Below are 23,234 nucleotides of genomic sequence, written 5' to 3'. Positions count from 1 at the left end.
TCCCATAGACTCCAGGGTAGCATGGAGGCAGCAAGCAGGGACGCTCCTGGGACAATGCCTCAACCAAGCCAGGTCCCCAGGACACACATGCTAAGTCTCGTCCCTAGACGCTGGGCTGCTCTGGACTGTTTCTGGCCACATGCAAGGTGGGCTGTAGGCTGCAGACTGCAGGCCATGCTGAGCAGGAATCTGAGCACGAGTGCAACTCCCCTCCTCCACTCCCCGTCTCTCTTCTCCTTTTCGCTGGGTCTCAGCAGCTCTCTATTGAGATGAATGGCATTTCTAGAGGCTTCACCTCCGATAAGTGTTCCTCTGCAGCCGCAGCCAGAATCTTAATGTGCTCACTGCAATTTAATGGGCTTCTCAGCTGATTGTTAGCAGCTCTTCCTGGGTGAAATGGGTCCCTCCACCAGCCGGGTCCCTGCACAAACATTCTTAACATTCTTTGCTCAATGGCTGACTCCAAGGAGCTCAGGACGGAGCCTGGGTCTCCTACCAGGTGTTTTCTGGGCGTTCCAAGAAACAAGTGGCTGGATACTTTCCCCTCCTTGCTTATGGGACTTGAAAATGCTTGGGAAACTGTGAAGAGAGGCCATCCCTTGCTGGATCCCCACAGGCCCTGGTGCTGGTTAGAATTCCAGGAGCATCATGGGCCCACCTGTCTGAGGCTATATGGAGTGTCCTTATTTAATGCCAAAAACACAAGTACTTGTGCAGGAAGGAGATAGGGATGAGCTGGGCATTTATATAGGATTCACAAAGTGAGCAATCACATACCACCATGGTACTCGCCCTTCCCAATCTTTCTTTGGGAGACTCCCTGTCAATCCTATGATGGCTATGGCAATGACCAGCTTCCTTCATTTTCCTACCACCTGGGGCAGCTGCCCAGGAATGGGTTTCTGGCCAGCCTGTGCCCACAAGGCTATCCTGATTGTTTAGGGAAGAGAAGTTCATTCTGGATAGGTGACAGGGGCTGTGAGATATGAAAGTCCAGAATCATAGCTGAACCTACTTGCCACTGTGTGGAGAATGCTCGTCTGCAGAGAGATTAAGCATGGGTTACAAAGAGAAGTTCATGGAAGCAGATGTTGAGAGAGAGGCAAGAGAGATAGATGAGAGAGGTGGTGCAGTATGCCATTAAAATCACTACTTTTGAGGACCCGGTGCAGTAGCCTAGCAGCTCAAGTTCTCGCCTTGAACGCTCCAGGATTCCTTATGGGCGCCGGTTCTAATCCCTGCAGCCCCACTTCCCATCCAGCTCCCTGCTTGTGACCTGGGAAAACAGTCAAGGATGGCCCAAAGCCTTGGGACCCTGCACCCTTGTGGGAGACCTGGAGGAGGCTTCTGCCTCTGGTTTCAGATTGGCTCAGCTCTGGCTGTTGCAGTCACTTGGGGAATGAATCATCAGACAGAAGATCTTCCTCTCTCCTCCTCTCCGTATATCTGACTTTGCAATAAAAATAAATAAATCTTTAAAAAATTACTACATTTGAGATAGAAATAAGTAGATAGATGGAAGAGGGGAGAGAGAGAGCTTCCCTAGCTCCAAAACCCAGTCCCATCTTGACTCCATTCAATTTTTGGTTCCTCAGTTCTTGAGCCAATGCCTTTCCTTTTTGCTGAAGCCAGTTTGAACAAAATTTCTTTATTTCTTTTTAATTTTTTTAAATATTTATTTGTTTATATTGGAAAGGCAGGTTTATAGAGAAAAAGAGAAAGCTCTTCCATCCACTGGTTAATTCCCCAAGTGGCCACAATGGCCGGAACTGAGCCAATCCAATGCTAGGAGCCTCTTCCATGTCTAACGTGCAGATGCAGGGTCCCAAAGCTTTGGGCCAAACTCTACTGCTTTCCCAGGCCAGAAGCAGGGAGCTGGATGGGAAGTGAAGCAGCCATGACACAAACTGGTGCCCATATGGGATCCCGGGGCATGTGCAAGGTGAGGATTTATCTAATGAGTCATCATTCCAGGCCCTGAGCCCTAGCCCACAACTAGACTATTTTTAAAGAAAATTGGTCTTCCTTTTTGATGAATTCCTACTATGGTATGGCAAACATTAGAAGAGCTAATTCTTTGTTGGAGTTCGAACTTCTTCACTATCAAAACCTAAATATCCTTGGAAAATTAAAAAAAAATAAATTTCATCTACCAATGAGATCTCCCTAAGGTCGACCCACAAATCCTGTAATAACCATGTGATGGTTAATTTGATGTGTCAATTGGGGGCTAAGAAATGCCCCCAATTGGTGTGTGTGTGTGTGGGTGGGGATGGGTGCTTTTGGAAGAGATCAGCATTTAGACCAGTGGATAGGATAAAGAAGACCCTCCCCACCAGGGTGAGTAGAAGTTGTTGACTCCATCGAAAAGCTAAATAGAAAACACAGGAGAAGGATTGGCAAGTTTGATCCTGTCCGTGAGTGAGTTGAGACACCTGCCTCTTCTGCCCTTGGACCTGGAAGTCTGGATTCTCCAGCTTTCACACCCACAAGCCTCCCCAGTGCTCCAGCCCCCATAGGCCGTAAGCCTTCTCCAACTCAGCAGCTTTCCTGACTGCAGCTCAGACGGCAGATTGTGGGAGCCAAGTCCCACAACAAAGCTCCCTTTCACAGATCTACCTATCAGCCTCATTTCTCTGTAGAGTTCTGACTGTGCAAAGGGTGTCAGATGCTCAGAGCCCGAGTGTGTCATGACCAGCCTGGCCTGTTCTGGCTGCTGTATTCAGCAGTCTTAGCTCTACACTCTGCCAGCTTCCTTCTCTCCAAGTGGGACCCAAGCTGCCCAGCTGGACTTCGCTGCTCTTGGCATGAGGCTGGGGCCTCTCCCCTACACTGGCTTCTCCTGGGCATAGATGCTGTCCCCAGCTGCCTTCAATGACAGAGGCCAACGTTCTTTGTCACAGTGGGGCTTTGATGGAAGTGCTTCTCTGTCAGCTCTGCCAGATAGTTGAATCTGGAAGGAAAGTGGCAGGGGTCTCTCATTTTTAGCAGAGCTGTGTTTAGGTTGAGAAGGCTGTCCTGGGGACCAGCCAACCCACTCTCACATCCACTGTTGTGCTTTCATAAACGCTACTGCATCTCCGTTCTCACTATCAATGAAAAGAATCCCATGGTAGGCATTTCTATAACCAGTTTTTTTTAAGATTTATTTATTTGAAAGGCACAATACGTAGACAGAAGGAGACACACAAAGAGAAATCTTCTAGCCACTGATTCATCCCCCAGATGGCTACATTTAGTCTGGGAGTAGGCCAGGCTGCAACCAGGAACTTCTTCTGGATCTCCCACATGAGTGCAGGGGCCCAAGCACTTAAACCATTTCCCAGGTGTATCAGCAGGGACCTGGTCAGAAGTGGAGCAGCTGGGACTCAAACTGGTGCCCATGTGAGATGCCAGTGTTACAGGCAGAGACTTTAACCTGCTATGCTACAAAATGGATCCCCCAAAACCAGTCCTCAGTGATCTTTTTTTGCTTGGAAGTTCTTCCTTAAGGTATTAAAATTCAATTTTGCACCCTACTGAAGTAATTGGTTTGGCTTTAGTGCTTTGATCTAATTTTTATTTTCCTTTCATTCTTTTTATCCTCCAGAAAAGGTGGTAACACTTGCCCTTCACTCATTGCCATTCATTCATTCATTCACTTAGTGCTTCATTCACGTATGTCTTATGTGGCTGTTAGCCTATCTTTTTTTCCCCCTAGGATATTTTTTTTACTAGAAATTCAAGAGCAGAAGGATAGAATTCAGCACACATATTTTTTGGTGCTCTGTAAGAAGTGTCATTTTCCTCCATTTCTTTTTCTTTGTTGTAATCAGAGATGACTGCTACTCTCAGATTCCTAGAGTCCTTAGGGCCACAATGGCTCAGGGCCTGGGGTCTGAGACACATCCTGGAGGCCATGAGGGAGGCCCCTGCAGATGTCCACGCTGACCCCCTGCTTCTCCTCCTGGAGTGCTGCTTCTGGCAGACTGTACACAGCCACAGCCTGTGCACTCTGGTGGCAGATTTCAGAGTGGGAAGGGAGGAAGAGGGCAGAGGAGGAGGCAGCTGTGTAATTGGGCCAGGACCTTTGAAAACTCTGGTGGTGAAAGTCTACAGGCAGGCCCTCACTTCCCCTTCCTGCACTGCTCGGACTGCCAGGCGGGGCCACAGCAGTCTCTCTCTTGGGAACCTGCAACAAGCATGGATCAGGAAGCCGTGGGCAACGTTGTCCTGCTGGCCATCGTCACCCTCATCAGCGTGGTCCAAAATGGTAAGGATGTCCCTCACTGTGCGAGGGCTCAGGGGAGAGTGTGCTTGATGGCAGGTTGTAAATCAGCCTTAGACAGATGTGTGTGTGTGTGCGCACTGTGTGTGCACGTCCTATCTCCAGCGTTTCTTTCTACTTGAGTGTGCTGTGGGGTGCTTGGGCTATTCCTCTGCCTGTCTTGGCAAGTTCACAGAGCTGGGAAAGTAGCCTAAGGGTTTTGGCAAAAGTCCTCATTGAAGTTTGCAGGCTGGGTATTTTTTTTTTTTTTTTTTTTTTATTTTTTTTTTTTTTTATTTTTTTTTTTTTTTTATTGTTAATTATTTTGCATTATGTGACAGTTTCATAGGCTCTGGGAATCCCCCCCTCCCTCCCCCTCCCCTCCCCCCGGTGGATTCCTCCACCTTGATGCAGTATTACAGTTCAAATTCAATCAAGATTCTTTCATTGCAAACATATACCAAGCATAGAGTCCAGCTACTTATTGTCCAGATTGGTTGAACAGTTTCTTGGGGAGACCTTTTCTGGTCTGAAGTTTGAGCTGGCAGAATATCATCACAGTCAATTAAGAGTCCCAATATAACATCAACAGCAATTTGCAATGTTATGGAATTGACATGGTTTTGAGTAACCAGTGTATTAAAAAGAAAAAAAAAAAATAAGGAAAACAAGTCCTAGCCACAACCTATGATTAGCTCATTGACATTTCAATTTAGTTCATATACAGGACCGGCTGCTCTATACCTTAAAATGGCCATAAGGCACCATTCAGCTGTTTCGTGTCCATTTCATCTTAGTATTTAGCCAGTTGTTGTGTTGAAGTAAAATTTTGCTGATCTTGGCAGATTTTAGGATAATCCAGACTGGCTTGTAACTCTAACAAGATATATGTCAACATTTTAGGTGCAGAACATTTTTTTTTTTTTTTTTGGGGGGGGGAGTGTGCAGGAAAATCCTCAGCACCATGGTGAGGAGTAAAACTAATCTTTGTGACCCACCCAGCGAGGCATGAGCCAATCCATGCCAGCTCTTTCCTGTCAGATTTCAAGTTCTACTTTCTGTTGTTTATTTATTTTAGGGTTTTTTTTTTTTTTTTTAGTTTGTATGATTGTTTGTTTGCTGTGAGGGGTTTTCGAAGCGATCCCGATGGTCATTGCGAGGGAGGGGGGGTCCAGAGGTGGAGCCAGTCTCGGACCAGAGAAAGCTCTCCTCCCTGGTCCCGAAGGACGTTTATTGTTCTTCTGTTTCTGCAGACCACTCAGGGCTTCTGGTTGTCTTTCCGATGACGTTGGTTTCTGCACTGTAGTGTTTGGACTTCTTCCATCCCCTGTGGAAGCTCCGGTTGGGGGTGGGTGACCTCAGAGTACTCGGCCTCCGAGGGCATCCAATTCCCTGTGGCCTCCTTGGCAGTTGGGATATAGTCCTTGTTGCTCGTATTAATAGTTTGTGGTGAAGGTCTGGGAGTCTTCATGGTTGGGATCCAGGCTTTCTCCTTACCACCTGCTCCACCCTGGAGTGCTCCCCTGCTCCACGCACATGACCTCCTGTTAAGAGGTTGTCAGGATCGCACCCGATTCCCCCCTCATGCATTGGTATAGTAGTTTTATTGTTGTTTAGTGCCACTTTGAGTCTGTTATCTATGAATTACCAGATTTGATCTTGATAGGCTATATTGTACTTTTTTCTCTCTCTTTTTATGGTCCTGAAAGATTTCCCTGCACTCCCTCCCATTACAGGTTAACATAGCGTATTGAGGGTATAGTAGGTTTTACAGTTTTGGAATCCATCATGCTAAGAGAAATGAACCAATCCCAAAAGGTTAAATACCACATGTTTGCCTTAATCTGAGATGAAAAGAGGCTGGGTATTAACTACTGACCCCTGTGGCCTGCCGAGGCAAGGCACCCTGAAAGGGGGCTTGGGATACCTGTCCGCTCAGACCTTGGGCTTTTACCCCTCATATGCTGTGTGACTGAGCTGCTCTGTCACCTGCAGGCTAAGCCAAGAGCCATCTGGGAGGAGGGAAGGGGCGGTCTCCCTACCAATACTCTTCTTGCCTCTTCTTGCATTGCTTTTGTCTTTCTCATGAAGAAAAGCATTTTCTGGTAATACTTGAAATATTTTTTTTATATGGAGAGAGAGAGAGAGAAAAAGAGAGAGAGAGAGAAAGAGAGAGAGAGAGAGAGAGAGAGAGAGAGAGAACTTTCCTGCTTGAGGTTTGCATTTCTATTAACCCTGCTATCAGTTAAGAAACCAAGCAGGATGCCCAGATCAGAAAGTTCTTGCAGAAGGTCTTGAACTGTCCTTACAGTTCTGACTTAAGGCAGTCTTCAGAAGTGTTTCCACTGGTGTTATGTTGATTCTTATGGCATTTGTGACAGCTTAGCAGCAATGACCGAACACGCTGTTCCACTGTGGACACCTGTGTGTCCTGGTCCCAGTCCCCAAGCTGAGCATGGACAGATGCCAAAGAGTTTGCTTTCTAAGCTCAGAGGGAGGCACTCTTGGGCTTCCCACCCAAGAGGGGTGTAACTTTGCATCCTCTGAGTTATTTTCCTGAATGGAACACTAGTTGGCAGCTCCTTGGCCCACACATTTCCACACTGAATCACACCCAAATGAGCTGCAGCTCACAGATGCAACAGGGGACTTGGCTGGGCTGCTCTTTGCTCAAGCCACAGCTATTAAAAAAAAAGATTTATTTTTATTGGACAGTCAGATATACAGAGAGGAGGAGAGACAGAGAGGAAAATCTTCCATCCATTGGTTCACTCCCCAAATGGCCACCAATGGTTGGAGCTGAGCCAATCTGAAGCCAACAACCCAGATCCTGGAACCCTTTGCTGGTCTCCCACATGGGTGCAGGTCCCAAAGCTTTGGGCCGTCCTGGACTGCTTTCCCAGATCACAAGCAGGAAGCTGGATGGGAAGTGGGGCTGCGGGGATTAGAACCGGCACCCATATGGGATCCTGGTACATTCAAGGTGAGGACTTGAGCTGCTAGGCTATAGCACTGGGCCCAAGCCACAGCAATTCTGAACAGGCTTCTTGCATGCACCTGCAGAGACCCTGTGTGCCAGGCTGAGACTGGGCACATAGGGACACATCAGGGACAGGAAAGGACAGCAGGAAGTCTGCAGCCACCCTTTCAGCTTGGTAAAGGCAGCTACAAGGAAGGGCAGGCAGGCAGGCGGTACTCCTTCCAGCCCTGCCCCTCTACTTGTCAGTATGACTGCTGGACCTCAGCGGATGGGGAGCTGGTGCCCTCTCTCATGTCGGAGCTCAGCCTGCAAGTTTGTGTTCACTCTCGCCTGCTCCCATTCAGCTCTAAGTGGAGTCATGGACTCCCTGTGGTGGTGACAGTGTCTTCTCTGCTCCCAGGAACCTGCCCTGCCTGGTAGGTCCTAGGCTTCCCCCACAGTGGGTTAGCAAACCCAGAGCACACTGGAGATGAATGGGAAAATCTTTTAGTGGATCGTTTTTGAAAGTCTTTTTCTGTGGCACAAACAGGGAAGGGAGGTGGGATTATTGCTGGTCAAATGTCTGAGCTTGCACAGCTGTAGTCTCAAGACCTTGACTTTGTACACAGAACATAGTGGTCTCATGGACAGGCCAGCAAGCTTCCGGGCTGGATGGATGCCAGCCAGGACCTGCACGGAATGACTTGCTGAGGCTACAGACTTGTCCATGCTGGGCAGACAGATGGTTGGGTCCTCACATCACTGCCCTTGTCCCATCAAGCCCTGGGACCAGCCAGGGCAAGGGGTGTCTAGAGCGACTTTCCACAGAGCTGTAGCTCCTGTCCTCTCAGAAGGAGCCCCTGCACACCTCTCGGTGGCTTTGTCTAAGCTGGGGTGTCCTTGCAGAGAGAGAACTGAACCCTTAAGGGATGCTGAGTTTACCTGTGAACTTTCTGTAGCTGTTCTATGTGCCTGTGTGGAAAAGTGAGAGCATCCAAAGAGGTTGGGGAGATAACACCTTTATTGATTTTAGCTGTAAATGTTTAGGGTCATATAGATGGCCAAGCCCCTCTTTGCAATTCTAATTCACCTCAATGTTTGCAACCACAGGCTTACCTTTCAGGGTTCAAAAAATATGCAAAAACTCATCTTCCCTCCACCTTTCATTCCAAGATGCCATGCAGAACCACTCCTGGGAATTGTCAACATTTCCTTGTTGTTGTCAGGTACCATCCACTATTTTCCAAGCCATGTGTGTCTGTGGCAGTGCCAGGCTCTGCACTTTTGAAGTACTCTGTGAGCCTAATTTTTTTCTGAGCATGGGTAGAGCACTGCCTGCTTAGCGAAACTTCCTCCTCTGCCACCCAAATGTCCTTTAGTCATCAAGATCTTTGAACTGGTGGAACTCTGCCAGTTTGGTCCAGCACAATGCAGATTTGGCAGAACAGACAGAACACAATCCAAATAAGTTGTTCTGGGTCAGAACTAACAAACCTGGGTTCCTGGGGGTCTGGACAGATACACCTGCCCTGAAGAGTGTACAGGGAGCTCCTCCTTCTCCTGCCAAGGCTCTTGCTGTTCTGATGTGGAGCACACACACTGACAGGCACTCCAGGGACACCCCATGGGAAGACCTGACCACCTGCCTTGGGGTCTGATGGGTCCTAGAAGCAGAACCACAAACTCAGGGTGCTGCCTGAATGGGGAATCTTCTTTACATGATCCCCAGCTGCTCTCAACAGCAAAGTCCAGGGGTGGTAGTGAAGCGTGTTTACAACACACCGAGGTTCCCTGTCCATTCGTAGATGCATGGAGAGCTTGCTTTACATCCAACACAGCGCTGTCTGCTGTACATGACTATCTCATCTAATCCTTGCACCCTACACAATGTTTATGACCATTTGTTCCTATTTTACTGAGAAGCAAATGAGGCCTGAGAGTATAAACCCTTGGCTGAAAGTCCCAGAGTTAGCGATCCTTTGTTCCAAGCCTAGACACCCGACCCTGTAGAGTGAACACTTACACCAGGTCTGTTGCTTCCAATTCATTCGCTCAATCACTCACCCATCAGAAAGTCATTTCTGCAGCAGAGCTGAAGTCTGCTGCCTTGTGTCGCACATCCAGTGGTTCTGGGGCTATTCTCTGGGAAAGCCTACATTGGACTGTGCCTCCTGCTTCTGTGTTCACAATGTCACGTATTACGCCCCTTCTTCAAAATAGTCTTTCCCATCTGATTCAGATCCCTTGGCATTGTGACATTTCTCCCCATTTTTGTGTTCTTTCTGAAATTCAGACAAGTGTTCCTGAGATTCATATACCAATTCTAGTCAAATGATCTATGTAGGAGTTATTCTTTTGAGAGTTTGTATCACAGTACTGGCTCATATTAAGTTTGCCATTCACTAAAACCTCAAGATCTTTTTACATGATCTTGAGAAAGTCATTTAGCTTCTCTGGCCCGCAGTTTCCCTAACAGAGAGGTGGATTTATTAATAACTTCCAAGTGTCGTTGTGGAAGGCATTGCATGAGATCATGTGGGTTAGGTTACCAGCAGTGCCTAGCACGCAGCCATTCTCAGTAACTATCTTCTTTCTGTGTCTCTGTGTTAATGGTCTTTGCATGCACAGTTTCTGTAACACACTGGAGGATCACAGAAGAAAGGAATGAGTGAGTGGTGAGCAAGAAGCAAAAGTAGCTAGCTTACTCTTACATTTTTAGCTTGGAAGCAAGGAGAAGTAACATTGGCCACAGGCTGGCTTGTTCTGCTTTTGTTTTAGGGGCAGAAAAGATATTCAGGTGTTTTTGGCGTGAAGAGAAGGAGAGCAGAGAAGATGGAAGGAGGAAAAAAAAAGACCTGAAGCAGGTGGTAGAAATGGAGTCAAGATCACGGGCAGCGCACTTGACCTTGGGAAAGCAGGGGTTTGTTTCCCTGTGCAAGGAGGGGAAGGAGAGAGCCAGATGCAGAGCACTCATGCTTTGCTGCTGGGTGAGGAAACAACCTGGCTTTCTCAATACTAGCTCTACTGACATGTGTCCAGGCAAGGGACACCATCTTGGGTTCTGTAAGGAAAATGATCAGAGCTTTCTGTGCACTCTGTGGTCAGAAGAGACATTAAGAATAGACGTGAGTTAAAGGGAAGATGCATTATCACAGGCCCAGCTGGATGTGAACTCCCAGCTTCACCAGGTGGGGGGACTCTGAGAAAGTCACATCACCTCCCTGAGCCATTGGTGTCCTTATGCATGGGGTGAGGACAGTGTGACTTTCACAGAGCTGGCACAAAATTCAGTCAGAAACAATACTAGGGCTCTCAAAACTTTTGTGCCAATAGGTGTATTCAGGGGAAAACTGCATGCATTTCAAGGTTGTTTTTGCTTCCAAATAAGCTTATCTCCTCATTCCATTTTGCGGTGAACTTTTTGCAGCACCCTTGTGAGTCAAGTACATATGAGAACATCTAGGATGTGGTAGATCTCGTCAGACAAACTAGTCTTGTGGTGGTTATGCCAAAAAGCGACATGTTCCTACACTGGATAAGGCTGCCTGCTCATGTCTTTTTTGAGGGGCTAATGTGCAGTGAATGAAAAGGACTCTGTGGGTGCATCCCTGGAAACCACATTTCCCCCTTTTCACTCTTGCAATAGGAGGAAAGGTATAAACTAGGAGGGAAGAGAGAGGCCTTTATCCTCCGCCATGCAAGCAAACCCTCCAGATTGTGTATCCTCAGTGCCTTGCGCATGCCCACCGCCACTACCCAAACAGCCCTGTCTTCTCTCTGCACTCTGGATCTGACCCCTCTGCCACTCCAGAGACAGAGTGGCTTTCTGATTCTGTTCATCCTTAGCTTTTTACCCTCTCTGTAATTCCTGGTTACTCTCAGCTGGAAGCAGAATCTGAATTCCTGTCCACGGCTCTCATTGAGGTCCCAGTCAAACTCAAGGGGCCCATTGCAGGCAGACGTCCTCTTTGCAAAGCCAGGGCTTTATTGTTGCTTCCTCACCAAAGCTCACTCCATCCTCCATCCTGAGCTCTTCAAGACAACCCCTCACCCTGCTCCACTTTCCTTTCAGTCCACAGTTCAGTGCACTGTGCCACCAGAGCTTATTTATTCTGTTTAATGCCTGTAGTCTTTCTCCTTGTCATCCATTGTCCTTGCCAGAACAGAAGCTCCTGGGACCAAGACTCTTTGTTTAATTCCCAGACAGAAGTGAAATGTCTGGTGTGAGGGGAGTGACAACAGGTACATATCATAGGAAGAATAACTTTTACCTGCTTTGCTGGCTTCTCTTGTACTCTACCAGGTTCCAATCCCCAAGCTCTGCGTTCACCCCTGCCAAGTTGTTCAGACTGAATACAGGCAATTCTTTCCCCTTGACCATTACAAATTCAGTTCCTCTTGAACTGAGTGATCACAGTTGGTGCCCCTTGGTCCCTGCAAATGTCTGGCTAATTCTTACGTGTTCTTCAGACTTTATCTTAGGTATCATTTTCTCCAGGGATTAATCTGTTGACCCAAAAGGTGAATTCAGTTGCCTGCTATGAGCTTTGGTAGCACCGTGAATGCACTTGACCTCATCTTGCCATGAATGCCTATGGGGGGTATTTCATCATCTACTGTGCTTCTGTTTCTTTAGATTGTGAGACCCTTGGCAGTGTGGACTGTGTCTTGCATTCCCAACCTGGCATCGTGATTAGGAGATGGAAGCTGCTGAATATACTCCTGTTAAAAGACATTTAATGGAGAACATTTAGGATTGCTTGGAGGTCAAGGAAGGTAGTGTTTAATGTTCTAGGACAACAATGAAACAGCATTTTTTAAAGGCAGCATTACACAAACACACACACAGTGACAGAGAGAGAGAGAGAAAGAGAGAGAGAGAGAGAGAGAGAGAGAGAGAGAGAGAAATAGAGAGAGAGAGAGAGAGAGAGAGAGAGAGAGAAAGAGAGAGTTAATTCACTGCCCCACATGCCAGGAGGCTGAAACTCCATCTGAGTCTCCCACACAGGTAGTAGGCCCCAAATACTTGAGTCATCCTCCACTGCTTTTACAGGCATATTAATGGGATCTTGATTGGAAGAAGAGTGTTTAGGAACCCAAACTGGCACCCAAATGGGAGGCCAGTGTTGCAAGTGGTGGCTTAACCTCGCTGTACCACAACACCTACCCTGTTCATGCCCATGATAACTAAATCCAAACCTTCTTCTCTGGCAGCATTCTTTGCCCAAAAAGTGGAACATGAAAGCAAGATCCAGAATGGACGGAGCTTCCAGAGGACAGGAACACTTGCCTTTGAACGTGTCTACACTGCCAAGTGAGTCCAAATCCTGATGCTGCCGACTGGCAGAGTAGGGCTGGAGGCATGGGTTGAACTTAACCTATGAGGCTTTGTGGACACCCTTTATTGTTTCAGCATATTTCTGGTGTAGAAAGAAAGGAAGTAAGGATAGTGGGGGGTGGTTGAGGTAGTTTCTGCAGCTCCAGAGGAAACAGAGTGAGTCACTTTGTAAGGGTATTGGCAAGTTTCCTGTGGGGTTAGGGCCAAAGTACCTCCATGAAATGCAGCCATGATTCATCATCTGGTCCCAAAGCAACAGGCAGGACACAGCCTGTTGCTCACAGCCCTCAGCTCTCCTGCCCCTTGCTTTCCTGGGTAGAAATCTGGTGGTGATGTCATAATGGGGTCTCCTTGAGCAACCAGGACAAGAGCAGAAAGAACAGGGCATGGTGCAATGGCGTTTCTGTCTCCCAGTATTTCCTTTTGAATACAAACGCTCTTAGAAAATGAACTGTCCAACTTCAGGAAGAGTGATGAGTACAATATACTGGGCATGCAAATTTGAATGGGTGTTATTCAAACACTTGCTTTTCCTTTGTGTGGAATGTATTTAAATAGAGGTTCACCTGGGACATGTTGGCATGCTATTTCTGGCCTGCAAGACTGGAGCCTATAGCACTTTGCAGACCTAACTGTTAGTAATGGAGCAACAGCATGTCTTTGTTCAGGTGCAAGGGCAAAGTCTTTTTGGAAACAGATTCCCAAGATAGCATGGCTGTTCTTTGGCTCATTGGTAAAGAGGGACTTCCTCTGCGCAGAGGGTAGTGCTCTCACCAGCCCCCTGGTGTTCTCATGGACCCCTATTGCTCCCATTTTGGAGAAGAGACAATGGAATTTCACTGTCATTGGGTAGAAGATGAATTTCCACTTTGCAGACAATCAAGGGAGCAGACTGGTCCATTCACTTCCTGCCATGTGCTCCTAGGGGTGAATCAGCTGTTGCTAACACGCCATCAAGTTTACACCTGGCTTCACTAGCTGCCAGTCTCTGAATTGCTCAAGTGCTCTTTAGTTGATGGTTGTGCTGTGTGGCTTCGTAGGGATGGTAGGGAGAGGCATGAGAGCAAGGTTGGGGGCTACTGCTGCTGCTGTGCAGTGTCCCCACTGAGCAAATGCCATAGTCCAGGTCTCAAAGCCCACTTGTCTTTGCCTTGTTGCCTCTGGGTGAGGGGAAGGAAAAGGGTGTAATCGCAGGGAGAAGTAGGAAGTAAGATGGTGGTTGAGGGAAGAACTTTGTGTAAGACAAAAGTTGCTCAGTCCCTGCCTGTGGTTCTGTTAAAAACACCACTTCCTCCCTGGCTCAACAATGGTATGCACCAGTCTGCAGAGACTGTGAAAGAGGGCCGAAACTTGGCACAGCAGCCAATTGCATGCTGGCAGAAGCCAAGGCACATGGGTTCTAGGAAACTACCATGAAGGTAGTTACATGGTTTCTCTGGGCATCTCCAGAAGCATTCCAGGAAATACAAGATAATCCCTATGAGAGTACAGGAAGACAAGGTCTGGTATCTAATCTTCCTATCAAATATCTAAGAAATGAAGGCTTATTCACTTTTGATACATGAAAGGATTGCCTGTACTTCATATAATTCATGCATAAATACACCTGTCACAAGTTTGCATGATCAAAAATTTTGGTTGAGTGAGTGTAGGATCATAAATGTTTACAGGCTGTGGCTATTGAGGGGAAAATGACATAAAGAATGAGTGGTCTTAGTTGGGCTGTGGGGCTGGGGCAAAAGCATCTCCCTGCAGTGTGGCAGCTGTGGGGGGTGCCCCCAACCAGGCTGGACCCAATGGTGGGGACTCAGACCAAAGTCACTACCAACAGGTGGTGACCTAGTCCTAGGCTTTGGGTGGCCAGTGCCCCTATTTGACGCGAGGCTCTGCTTGCTGGCTGCCCAGTGGTGAGCTCTGGGGTTTTTAGGATCTGTAATTGCTGCCTAGGAACATCCATGAATAAGGCCAGTGTGAGTGTAGGTGAGGGATGAATTCTAGGTGATTCCCAGCAAAGGGGTCATGGAAGTTTCTGGCAAGCGTGGGGACTGAGACTTGGTGGTTTGGAGGGGAAAGTCCATAAGATCTATTTGGGCCAGACTGATTCACCAGTCCACATGGGAATCCTGAGATGGGCTGCTAGTGTAGAGCATCATTGACTGCCATACACCAGCCCACACCGAAGCTATGGATGGGGGCCTGTCTGGCAGGGCTAGGTACCAATACCTGACTGAGCAGTGGAACAGTGGATGGGTCACACTTGGCAGGGTCAAGACACTAACCAGCACGCTGGAGAACCAGGTCTGGGGGTAGATTCTGTAGAGGAAGTGTGGGCCGAACCCTGTGGAAATACAAGTACTGCTGGTTAGCTCGCGAGCTGGGGTGGTGATGGTCTGAGCTAGGTGTGACCATGGAATGTGCCATCACTTCCAGGTAAAGGTACTGACAACAGTCTGGGCAGGTCAAGGCAGCAGCACTTGATTGTGCATCCTAAAATAGGATGTGGGGTGGGCTGAGCTGCAACTGCAAGGGGGCAGACCAGGCAGGGCCAGCAAACCTCAACCCAATAGAAATCAGGATGGAGCACATGTGAGGCTGAACTAGGCTCTTACACTGACTGGTCTGCATGAGCCAGGGATACTAGGCCACAACATCGAAGGCAAAGGCTGAGAGAGGTAAGGGGCTAAGCCAACTGGGTCAGAGTAACCACTGGCACGTGCGTAATCTAGGGCTGGGAATAGACCCGGTTGGGGAGCTGTGAAAGTACACCCTTGCTGGGTTGGGGTTCCCACGATGAGTGTGGGGGCTAGAGTGGGGGCTGTGTTCTGGTCTGGATATGGCTGCAATCTCCCTTGGTGCAAGTGTGAACTGGGGCTGGGTACACCTAACCAGGCTAGAAGCCAGCACCATTTGGTGCTCTGGAAAGCCTGGGCAGATGTAGGGCGGACTAGGCTGGGTCTCTGCCCCTACTGAGCCATGTGTGAGCAATGTCTGGGTATAGACGAGTCTTGGCTGGACTGAAGCATCCAACAGTAATAACTGGAATGGACTGAAGGCCAGCAAGGAAAGGCCACTGTTTCTACCAGGACAGGAGGTGGACTAAGTAGGACCCACCAGCATGCGCAAGATCTGGCATAGGGAGAGGTTCTGATGGAGGAGCTTGGGAAACTCCTTTGTTGGGACACAGTCCCTGCAGGTGAGCACAAGAACCATGGTAGGGAGCAGTCCAGACCAGGCCAGAGAAAGATAATCACTGGCATACATTTGGCATAGGTCGGGGACAGACCAGGCTGAACCAGTTCATATCACCTGCTGGCGAATCCAAGCACCAGAATAGAGTGTGGGTCAGGCCAGGTTTGGTTGCAACACATACCAATGCACATTAAGGAATGCCAAGGTGAGGTGAGACATACCAGATGTGGCCGCAGTGCCCAAACAGCATATGTAAGAACCAGGGAGGGAGGGGGCAAAGCCGGCAGGGGAGATGTTGGCTCCTCTGCTGGACAGCCACTCCCACTAGAGAGTGTGAGTTGGGATGGGGGCAGACCAGACCAGGAAGGGCTGCAACACCTGTGGGCCTCATGTGAGCTAGATCAGGGATAAGCCAGGTTGGGCTAACTGTTCCAACTGGTGCAAGCAAAAATTAAACTGGATGAGGGTTGGTTGGGCTTTGCCACAGCATCAGATGGCAGAGAGTGGCACTGGGGGCTAAATCTGTCAAGTTAAACCCAGAGAGTGCATAATCTGGGAGTGGGAGTAGCGTAGGAGGGAAATAATGGGCACCTCCCTTGTGGGTTACCACTCCCACTGGAGAGCACGAAAATCAGGACGGGGCAGGGGTGATTAGACAGAAAGGCACCTGCCAGTCTGTGTGTGGGCTGGATAGTAGGGTTGGTTGGGTTGAACTAGGCTTCAATGCCCATTGACATGTGCAAGAACTAAAGGGTATGTGAAACAGACTGAACAAGCCTGCGGTACATAGTGGCAAGCATGGGAACCAGGGTAGGGGGCAGACCTGGTGGGAGTTATGAAGTCACCCCAACTAGGCTGCAGCTCCCACTGATTTGCATGAGGGCTGAGTATAAAGTGGGCAGGATCGAGCTGGACTACAACACCCATTGGTTTGTGTGGAAGACAGGGCTGGGAACAGAACTGACCCAGCAATTGCAACGACCAGCATGTGCATAAGCTGATTGGGGTGACAGACGGTGTTGGACCCTGTACTGGCAAACTCAATAATAATGTCTGGGGTCACATCCGATGAAGTTTCTTTGGAGATCCCTCCAATTGAACTGCTAATCTCAGAATCCCAACCATGAAGAGACTATGTCAGCCAGTGGATTCTGAATAGATTTCATCGTGATTGGAATGGCAACATTGGCAGCAATTCAGAACTGTTGAACTATCAAAACTGCTTGAGCAGGACCCTCGGAACAAGCCTCACATTGGGGACCTGTGATGGGTGGGAAGCTGGGTGGGGCTCCTCCCTTTGTTTCTCCCCTGATCCCAGATACAGGGGAAAAAAATGATGATAATAGTGTGGAAACAATGGTCTTACCCACTTTACTGTAGCCCTTGACCCTTTGTATCCTAATCAGCTATGTAAGATTATTTAAAAAAAAGAATGAATGATCTTGGTGGATGTGTGTTTTTCAGCCTAAAATATGACTGGCAGCTGAAAAAGACAGCTCGAGAATCTGAGCCAGTTGACTAATGGACAACTCTGTCAGGGTTGTCTGTTAGCTCAGACTCGGCCTTGATTTTTGATTCCTTTCATCACCTGTCTGCCACCACGCCAGAGCTGAGTCAGGTGTGAGAGCTAAAAGAATCTAACCTTGACACTCTGTTGAGGTGTATAAGATGGAGTTTGATGTTCTGTTTTCACTTGAGGAATGCAGCTATAATAGCCTTGGCTGAAGTTTGGTTTGGTCAGGCAAATTCAGGTTGGCTATCCAGGGAAGCATGAATAGCAATGAGGAAGTGGTCTCTGGAGATGTATAATTTCCTCAGATGTGTGCCATGGAGCCAAGGGTCATGGACTACCAACAGGTGTTACAGAGAGGAGCAAGGTCTTTGCGGCTAGGTTTTTGAGCATATTTAATGTACAAAGGGGCCCTTTGATTGCAAGAAGAGAAAATCTTATTAGACTAAGCATTTTCCTCCAAGGTCCCACTGTCGCCCTTTTCAGAGCATATCAAGGGTTTAGTGTCTCATAAAATACGTTTTGGGAAACGTCACTCAACATTGCTTCTCCCCTGCATCTCTTGGCATCCACTCTAGGCTCACATTCAAGCGATATGGATTTATAAAATTATTTGAAGGTGATAGACCTACAGTGCTCCTATTGACCAGGGTCAATATTAACAATATTTCCTTATTTTAAATTGATTCAAGCCAATTAGCAAAAACATTAAAGCATTTCTATAGATCCTCCTCAGAAGTGGAGAAAGCCAAAAGGGCCAAGGATCAGTTTTTCCCTGAAAATATCAATAGTGCATCAAACTGAGGTGCTGTAACATCTGCTAAGCAGGTCCTATGCAGATCTTATGAAGAGAGTCAAGTGGGGTTGTCAGCTGTGTTTTGCAGAGCCATGACACAGTGTGAATGTTTGGCAAGGTGCTTAAAACACTGCCAGGGGTGTCCGCATACCATTTTAGAGTGCTTGGATTCAAGCTCTGGCTCTATTTCTTTTTCTTTTCTTTGTTTTTTTAAAGATTTATTTTATTTTCATTACAAAGTCATATATATAGACAGGAGGAGAGACAGAGGGGAAGATCTTCCGTCCGATGATTCGCTCCCCAAGTGACCGCAACGGCCGGTGCTGCGCTAATCCAAAGCGAGGAGCCCAGAGCCTCTTCCGGGTCTCCCATATGGGTGCAGGGTCCCAAGGCCTTGGACCATCCCAGGTCACAGCAGGGAGCTGGATGGGAAGTGGGGCTGCTGGGATACAAACCAGTGCACATATGGGATCCCAGCATGTTCAAGGTGAAGACTTTAGCCGCTAGGCCACGCCACCGGGCCCTCTGGCTCTATTTCCATTCTAGCTTCTTGTTCATGTATACCCTGGGAGGTAGTTGTGATGACTCAAGTGCTTGGGTCCTTGCCACCCACCAGGGAGACCCAAATTGAGTTTTGGATTCCTGACTTTGGCCAGGCCCAGACTCAGCTACTGATGGGCAATTGGCGAATGAATGGAAAGCTCTCTTTCTTACTCTCTCTGCCTTTCAAAAAAAATAAAAAGGAAATAAATTTTAAACAACAACTAAAAAATGGCATGAATGTCTTCAGAAGAAAATCCGTAATAATAGTGTATCTATAGGAAAAACATTCTTTCTGGGTAGCTAAGAAGGAAGCTGTGGGAACAATAAAAACCACCCTCTATCGTATGTGCCGTGAGTCACATGGTGCCCCAGCTCACTTGATTCTCACAGAATTCTGGGAAAGACATGGCTGATGTCTCCAGCTCCTGTTGAAGTTGAGTGCCTTGAGGCTCCATGAGGCTGAGAACACATCCGCAATCACAGGTCTCACAGAGGCAGCTCCGGTGTTGGACACAGGCCTCGTGAATGTTAAATGGCACATGAGCTGCCATGAGCTGCCATGGCAAGAGACAGTCACATTGCTGATGGGAGGGAACAGAGCCTTTCTCAAGCAAGGACTCTATGCATGGATTTGGAATGGAAGCTGCAGTGGAAGTTCTAGATGGGAAGAGGGAACATTTGGAGCCAGAGCAAGAAATAGGGCTTTTGGAAATATTGGGCAAATCCATTCTCACTCAATCCAGAGCCTATTTGTTGCACTTTGGAGAATTTCATTCAACTCCAGATGGAGCATGTTTGATTAGGAACCCAGTGGCTTGAAATAACAGCAGGGACGTTAGGAGAAATGATCCGATGTTAATGTTGCTGTATGGTTCTCTCCAAAGAGCAAATCCCTTGGGCAAATTAAATATTTTTTCTGTTTTTGCATTGGTGCTTAAAAACTGACAGAAATCCCAGAAACATGAGAATGAAAAAGAAGCAGGGGAGCTATTTGGCATTAACCAATTTTGGACAATAAGAGCATCGGGTATTATATTCTCTCAGATATAGTGTGTTCTTCAATGAGCCATTTGAAAATTGCTTCTCTGCTATTACCTGTGTAGTGTCAATCATTTTGAACCAGTGGTTCTCAACATTCAGCTTGCATCAGAATAACCTGGAGACTATTCGAACTCAGCATGCTGAGCCCCTTTCTCAGAGTTTTTACAGCAGTGGGTCTAAGGTGGGCATAGATATTTGTGTTTCCAAGAAAGTACTTAGGTGATGTAGATGTTGCTGTTCCGGAGGACCACGCTTTGAAAATCACTGTATTTGATCTCAGCTCTGACAGTTCCAAGGGATCTTACAGTTAAGGAACAGTGTCTCAATACTACAGGTAAGGAAGCTAAATCCAGAGAGATTGCTTTGCCTTTGATAAATAGCTAATTAATGTAAGATGTGGTCTAGATCCTAGCATAGCACCTTTATGCTGTCTTGCCTTGCCATCCTCCTGGATCTTGGCAGTTTCCACTGAAACCTTTCATGTCTTAGGTTACTTTCTTCTCAGTTTTTTTAAAAAAGTTACTTATTTTTATTGGAAAGTCATATTTACAGAGAGAAGGAGAGACAGAGACAAAGATCTTCCATCTGCTGGTTCTCTCCCCAAGTGGCCACAATGGCCAGAGCTGAGCCGATCTGAAGCCAAGATCCAGGAGCCTCTTCTGAGTCTCCCACATGGGTGCAGCAGACTAAGGCTTTGGGCTGTCCTCTGCTGCTTTCCCTCTCACAATCAGGGAGCTGGATGGGAAGTAGAGTAGCTGGAACACAAACCAGCACCCCTGTGGGATACTGTGCTTGGAGATGAAGGACTAGCCAGCTGAGCCAATGATCCAGCCTCCTGGGTTCCTTTCAATGGATGTGCACGCTCATCATTTTCTCCTACACGGTCAACTCCTCAGGAGGACACCCATTACTTAGTTTAGTTGTGAAAGAGACAGTCCTCTACCCATACCCAGATCCTAATCCTAGAAGCCCGTGAATATGTTACGCTACAAGGCAAGGAAGATTTCTGGTTGCTAATCACACAACCTTAAATTAAATAATTCTGGATTGTCTGAGCAGGATCTCATGTAGCCAGAGGTCTTTGAAATGTGTAAGGAGGCAGAAGAGTAGATGGGAAGAGTTACTCCACAGAGGAAAGACTGGCATGACCATTGTTGCTTTTGAGATTGGAGAGGGCCATGAGCGCAGGAACGTGGGTAATGTAAAGAAGTTGGAGGCGCAAGAGAATGAAATCTCCCACTGGAGTCCCAAGATGGAGCACAGCCCTGCCGCCACCTTGAGGCTTGTCCAGTGACACCCACCTCAGACTTCTAACCTCCAAACCCAAGAAATGGTAAATCTATATTGAGCTAAAGCCAGAGTATTGTGACCAGTTGTTACAGCAGCAGCAGGAAACTCATGCAAGCATCTTGTGTCCATGCAAGAATATAGTAAATTTAAGGGAGTGAGGGTGGAGGAAGGTGGGCATTGTGGTACAGCAGGAAGTTACCACTTGCAATACCTGCATCCTGTATCACAGTGATGGGTTGGAATCCAGCTGCTTCATTTTCAACCCAGAGAAGGATGACCCAAGGGCTTGGGCCCTGTACTCAAGCATCCTGTACTCCTGGATTGAGTTCCTGGCTACTGTGTGGCCCAGATCCTATTGTTGCAGACATTTGGAGAGTGAAGCAGGAGACAGAAGATTCTCTCCCTCTTTGTGTTACTCTGCCTGTCAAATAAATGTCTTTAAAAATAATAAAGGAGATGATGGCAATAAAACATTGCTGTCTGGCATAGAATACCACCCCCACCCCAGGGAACATGCCATCAATAAACTTCCTACTTGGTTTTCTGAATTGACCTTAACACATTTTAAAGAAATGTAAGTATTTAATCTTATTAAAAAGACAGAGAGAGAGAGAGAAAGAGAGAGAGAGAGAGAAACTAACTTCCATCCACTGATCAGTCTGCAAATACACACAACAACCCTGGGTTTGGCCAGAACAAAGCCAGGAGCTCAGAGCTTACCCTGAGTATCCGATGTGGGTGATAGGACCCAAGTAGTTGTGCCGTTACCTGCTCTTTCCCTGTGGGTGTGCATCAGCAAGAAGCCAGAATTGAAAGGGGAGCTGGAACTTGAACACAGCTACTGTTACCTGGCATGACTTCAGGCATCTCATTTTTATATTAATTATTGCTCCAAACACCTACCTCCCTGACCCTTGCTTCAAATCACTTTTGCTTCCTGGTAGAGCCTGGCCTGCAACTTGGGGCTGATGTGTGTGTCTGACCCCAAGGTTTCCTTAGCTGGGCCCTGCTCCTGCAGGAGACTAAACCACACCCTACTGCCTGCACTGCTCACTTTTCAATTCCAAGAAGTGAGTCAGCACTGCTAAGAAACAGGAAACCTGCTAGAGTGATTGTGTCAAGCAAAGGAGGCTCTGCTCAGCTCCACTGTAGGAACAGAGCATATGGCTTCTGAGCACCTGTTTGCTTTCCACCATTGCTTGTTCCCTGTGCGGCAGCCGCACCTTGCTGGGCAGGTAGGTGGAAGTGGAGTTACACCTGGGTTCTGCACCTCTTGTATGATGATGACGACTGACTTGACATTTGGGGGAATTCTCAGAGCACATTGCAGCAGGGAAGTTTTCTGATGGTTTCCTTCCTATTGATTTAACCCCAGCCAAAACTGCGTTGATGCCTATCCTACCTTCCTGGTGGTGCTCTGGAGTGCGGGGCTACTGTGCAGTCAAGGTAAGTCCACTGTCCCATGGTGTGTGCTCTTTCTGGCATGTGCATTTTGCAGAGGTTCAAAGGGCAGACATTTTGTTGCAAAGACATTGCCTGACCTCCAGCTGAGGTCTGCCAAGCCCAGGAGAGAGGAGAGCCCTCAGGATGTTGTGTTCCGGGCACGCTCTGTGCCTGTGCAGAACGGTGTGCTAATGCATTGCTAATGCTTGCTCCCTGGTGGTTGGCTGAGAGCTACTGTGCTGACAAGGGTGGTTTAAGGCTAAATGTGACTCAGAATCCTTAAGGAGTGTGAGCTGGGATGCAAGGGCATTCTAAAGGAGAGTGCCTGTGGGATCTATTTCCAGGACTTCTGTCACTCGGCTTTTGTGCTAATAAGTTTCCAGCCTGCTGACGCTCCTTTAGACGCGTGTCTATGACACCACAGGCTGGATTCTGGGTCCTCAGCACATCCCATGTTATCAGCAGCTCAGACTCTTGACATCAGCAAGTTGGAAGAACGGACCAACTCCTAGAGTTGATTTCCGATGAGTCACTCCCCAAGTGGCCGCAACAGCCAGAGCTGAGCTGAGCTGAAGCCAGGAGCCAGGAGCCTCCTCCAGGTCTCCCATGCAGATGCAGGGTCCCAAGGCTTTGTGCCATCTTCCACTGCCTTCCCAAGCTACAAGCAGGGAACTAGATGGGAAGTGGAGCAGCCAAGATACGAACTGGTGCCTATATGGGATCCTGGCACATGGAGGGCTAGGACTTTAGCCACTAGGCTATTGTACCGGGCCCCAAACCCTCATTTTACAAAGTAGGAACCCAAGCTCCCAGGAATGAGTGTGTTGCTCAAACTCCAGAATACATGAGCCCAGATTTCTACTTCCCTGCAGCCCAGGT

General features: G+C 47.8%; 1 protein-coding gene across 1 annotated transcript in view; it reads left to right on the top strand.

Moving 5' to 3' along the window:
* Nucleotides 1-4,120: 4,120 nt before the first annotated feature.
* The window catches only part of ALOX5AP (arachidonate 5-lipoxygenase activating protein), a 30,393-nt gene continuing 11,279 nt past the window's right edge, over nucleotides 4,121-23,234 (top strand). Inside the window, exons 1-3 of the mRNA XM_004577556.3 lie at nucleotides 4,121-4,252; nucleotides 12,420-12,519; nucleotides 22,288-22,358. Of these exons, the coding sequence (XP_004577613.1) occupies nucleotides 4,183-4,252; nucleotides 12,420-12,519; nucleotides 22,288-22,358 (241 nt within the window). The 5' untranslated portion in view covers nucleotides 4,121-4,182. The remainder of the gene's footprint in view (nucleotides 4,253-12,419; nucleotides 12,520-22,287; nucleotides 22,359-23,234) is intronic.

The sequence above is a fragment of the Ochotona princeps genome, chromosome 12 (genome assembly GCF_030435755.1).
Source record: "Ochotona princeps isolate mOchPri1 chromosome 12, mOchPri1.hap1, whole genome shotgun sequence".
Taxonomy (NCBI): Eukaryota; Metazoa; Chordata; class Mammalia; order Lagomorpha; family Ochotonidae; genus Ochotona; species Ochotona princeps.
The sequence above is the reverse complement of the archived record's forward strand: the minus strand, read 5'-3'. Positions and strand labels throughout refer to the sequence as shown.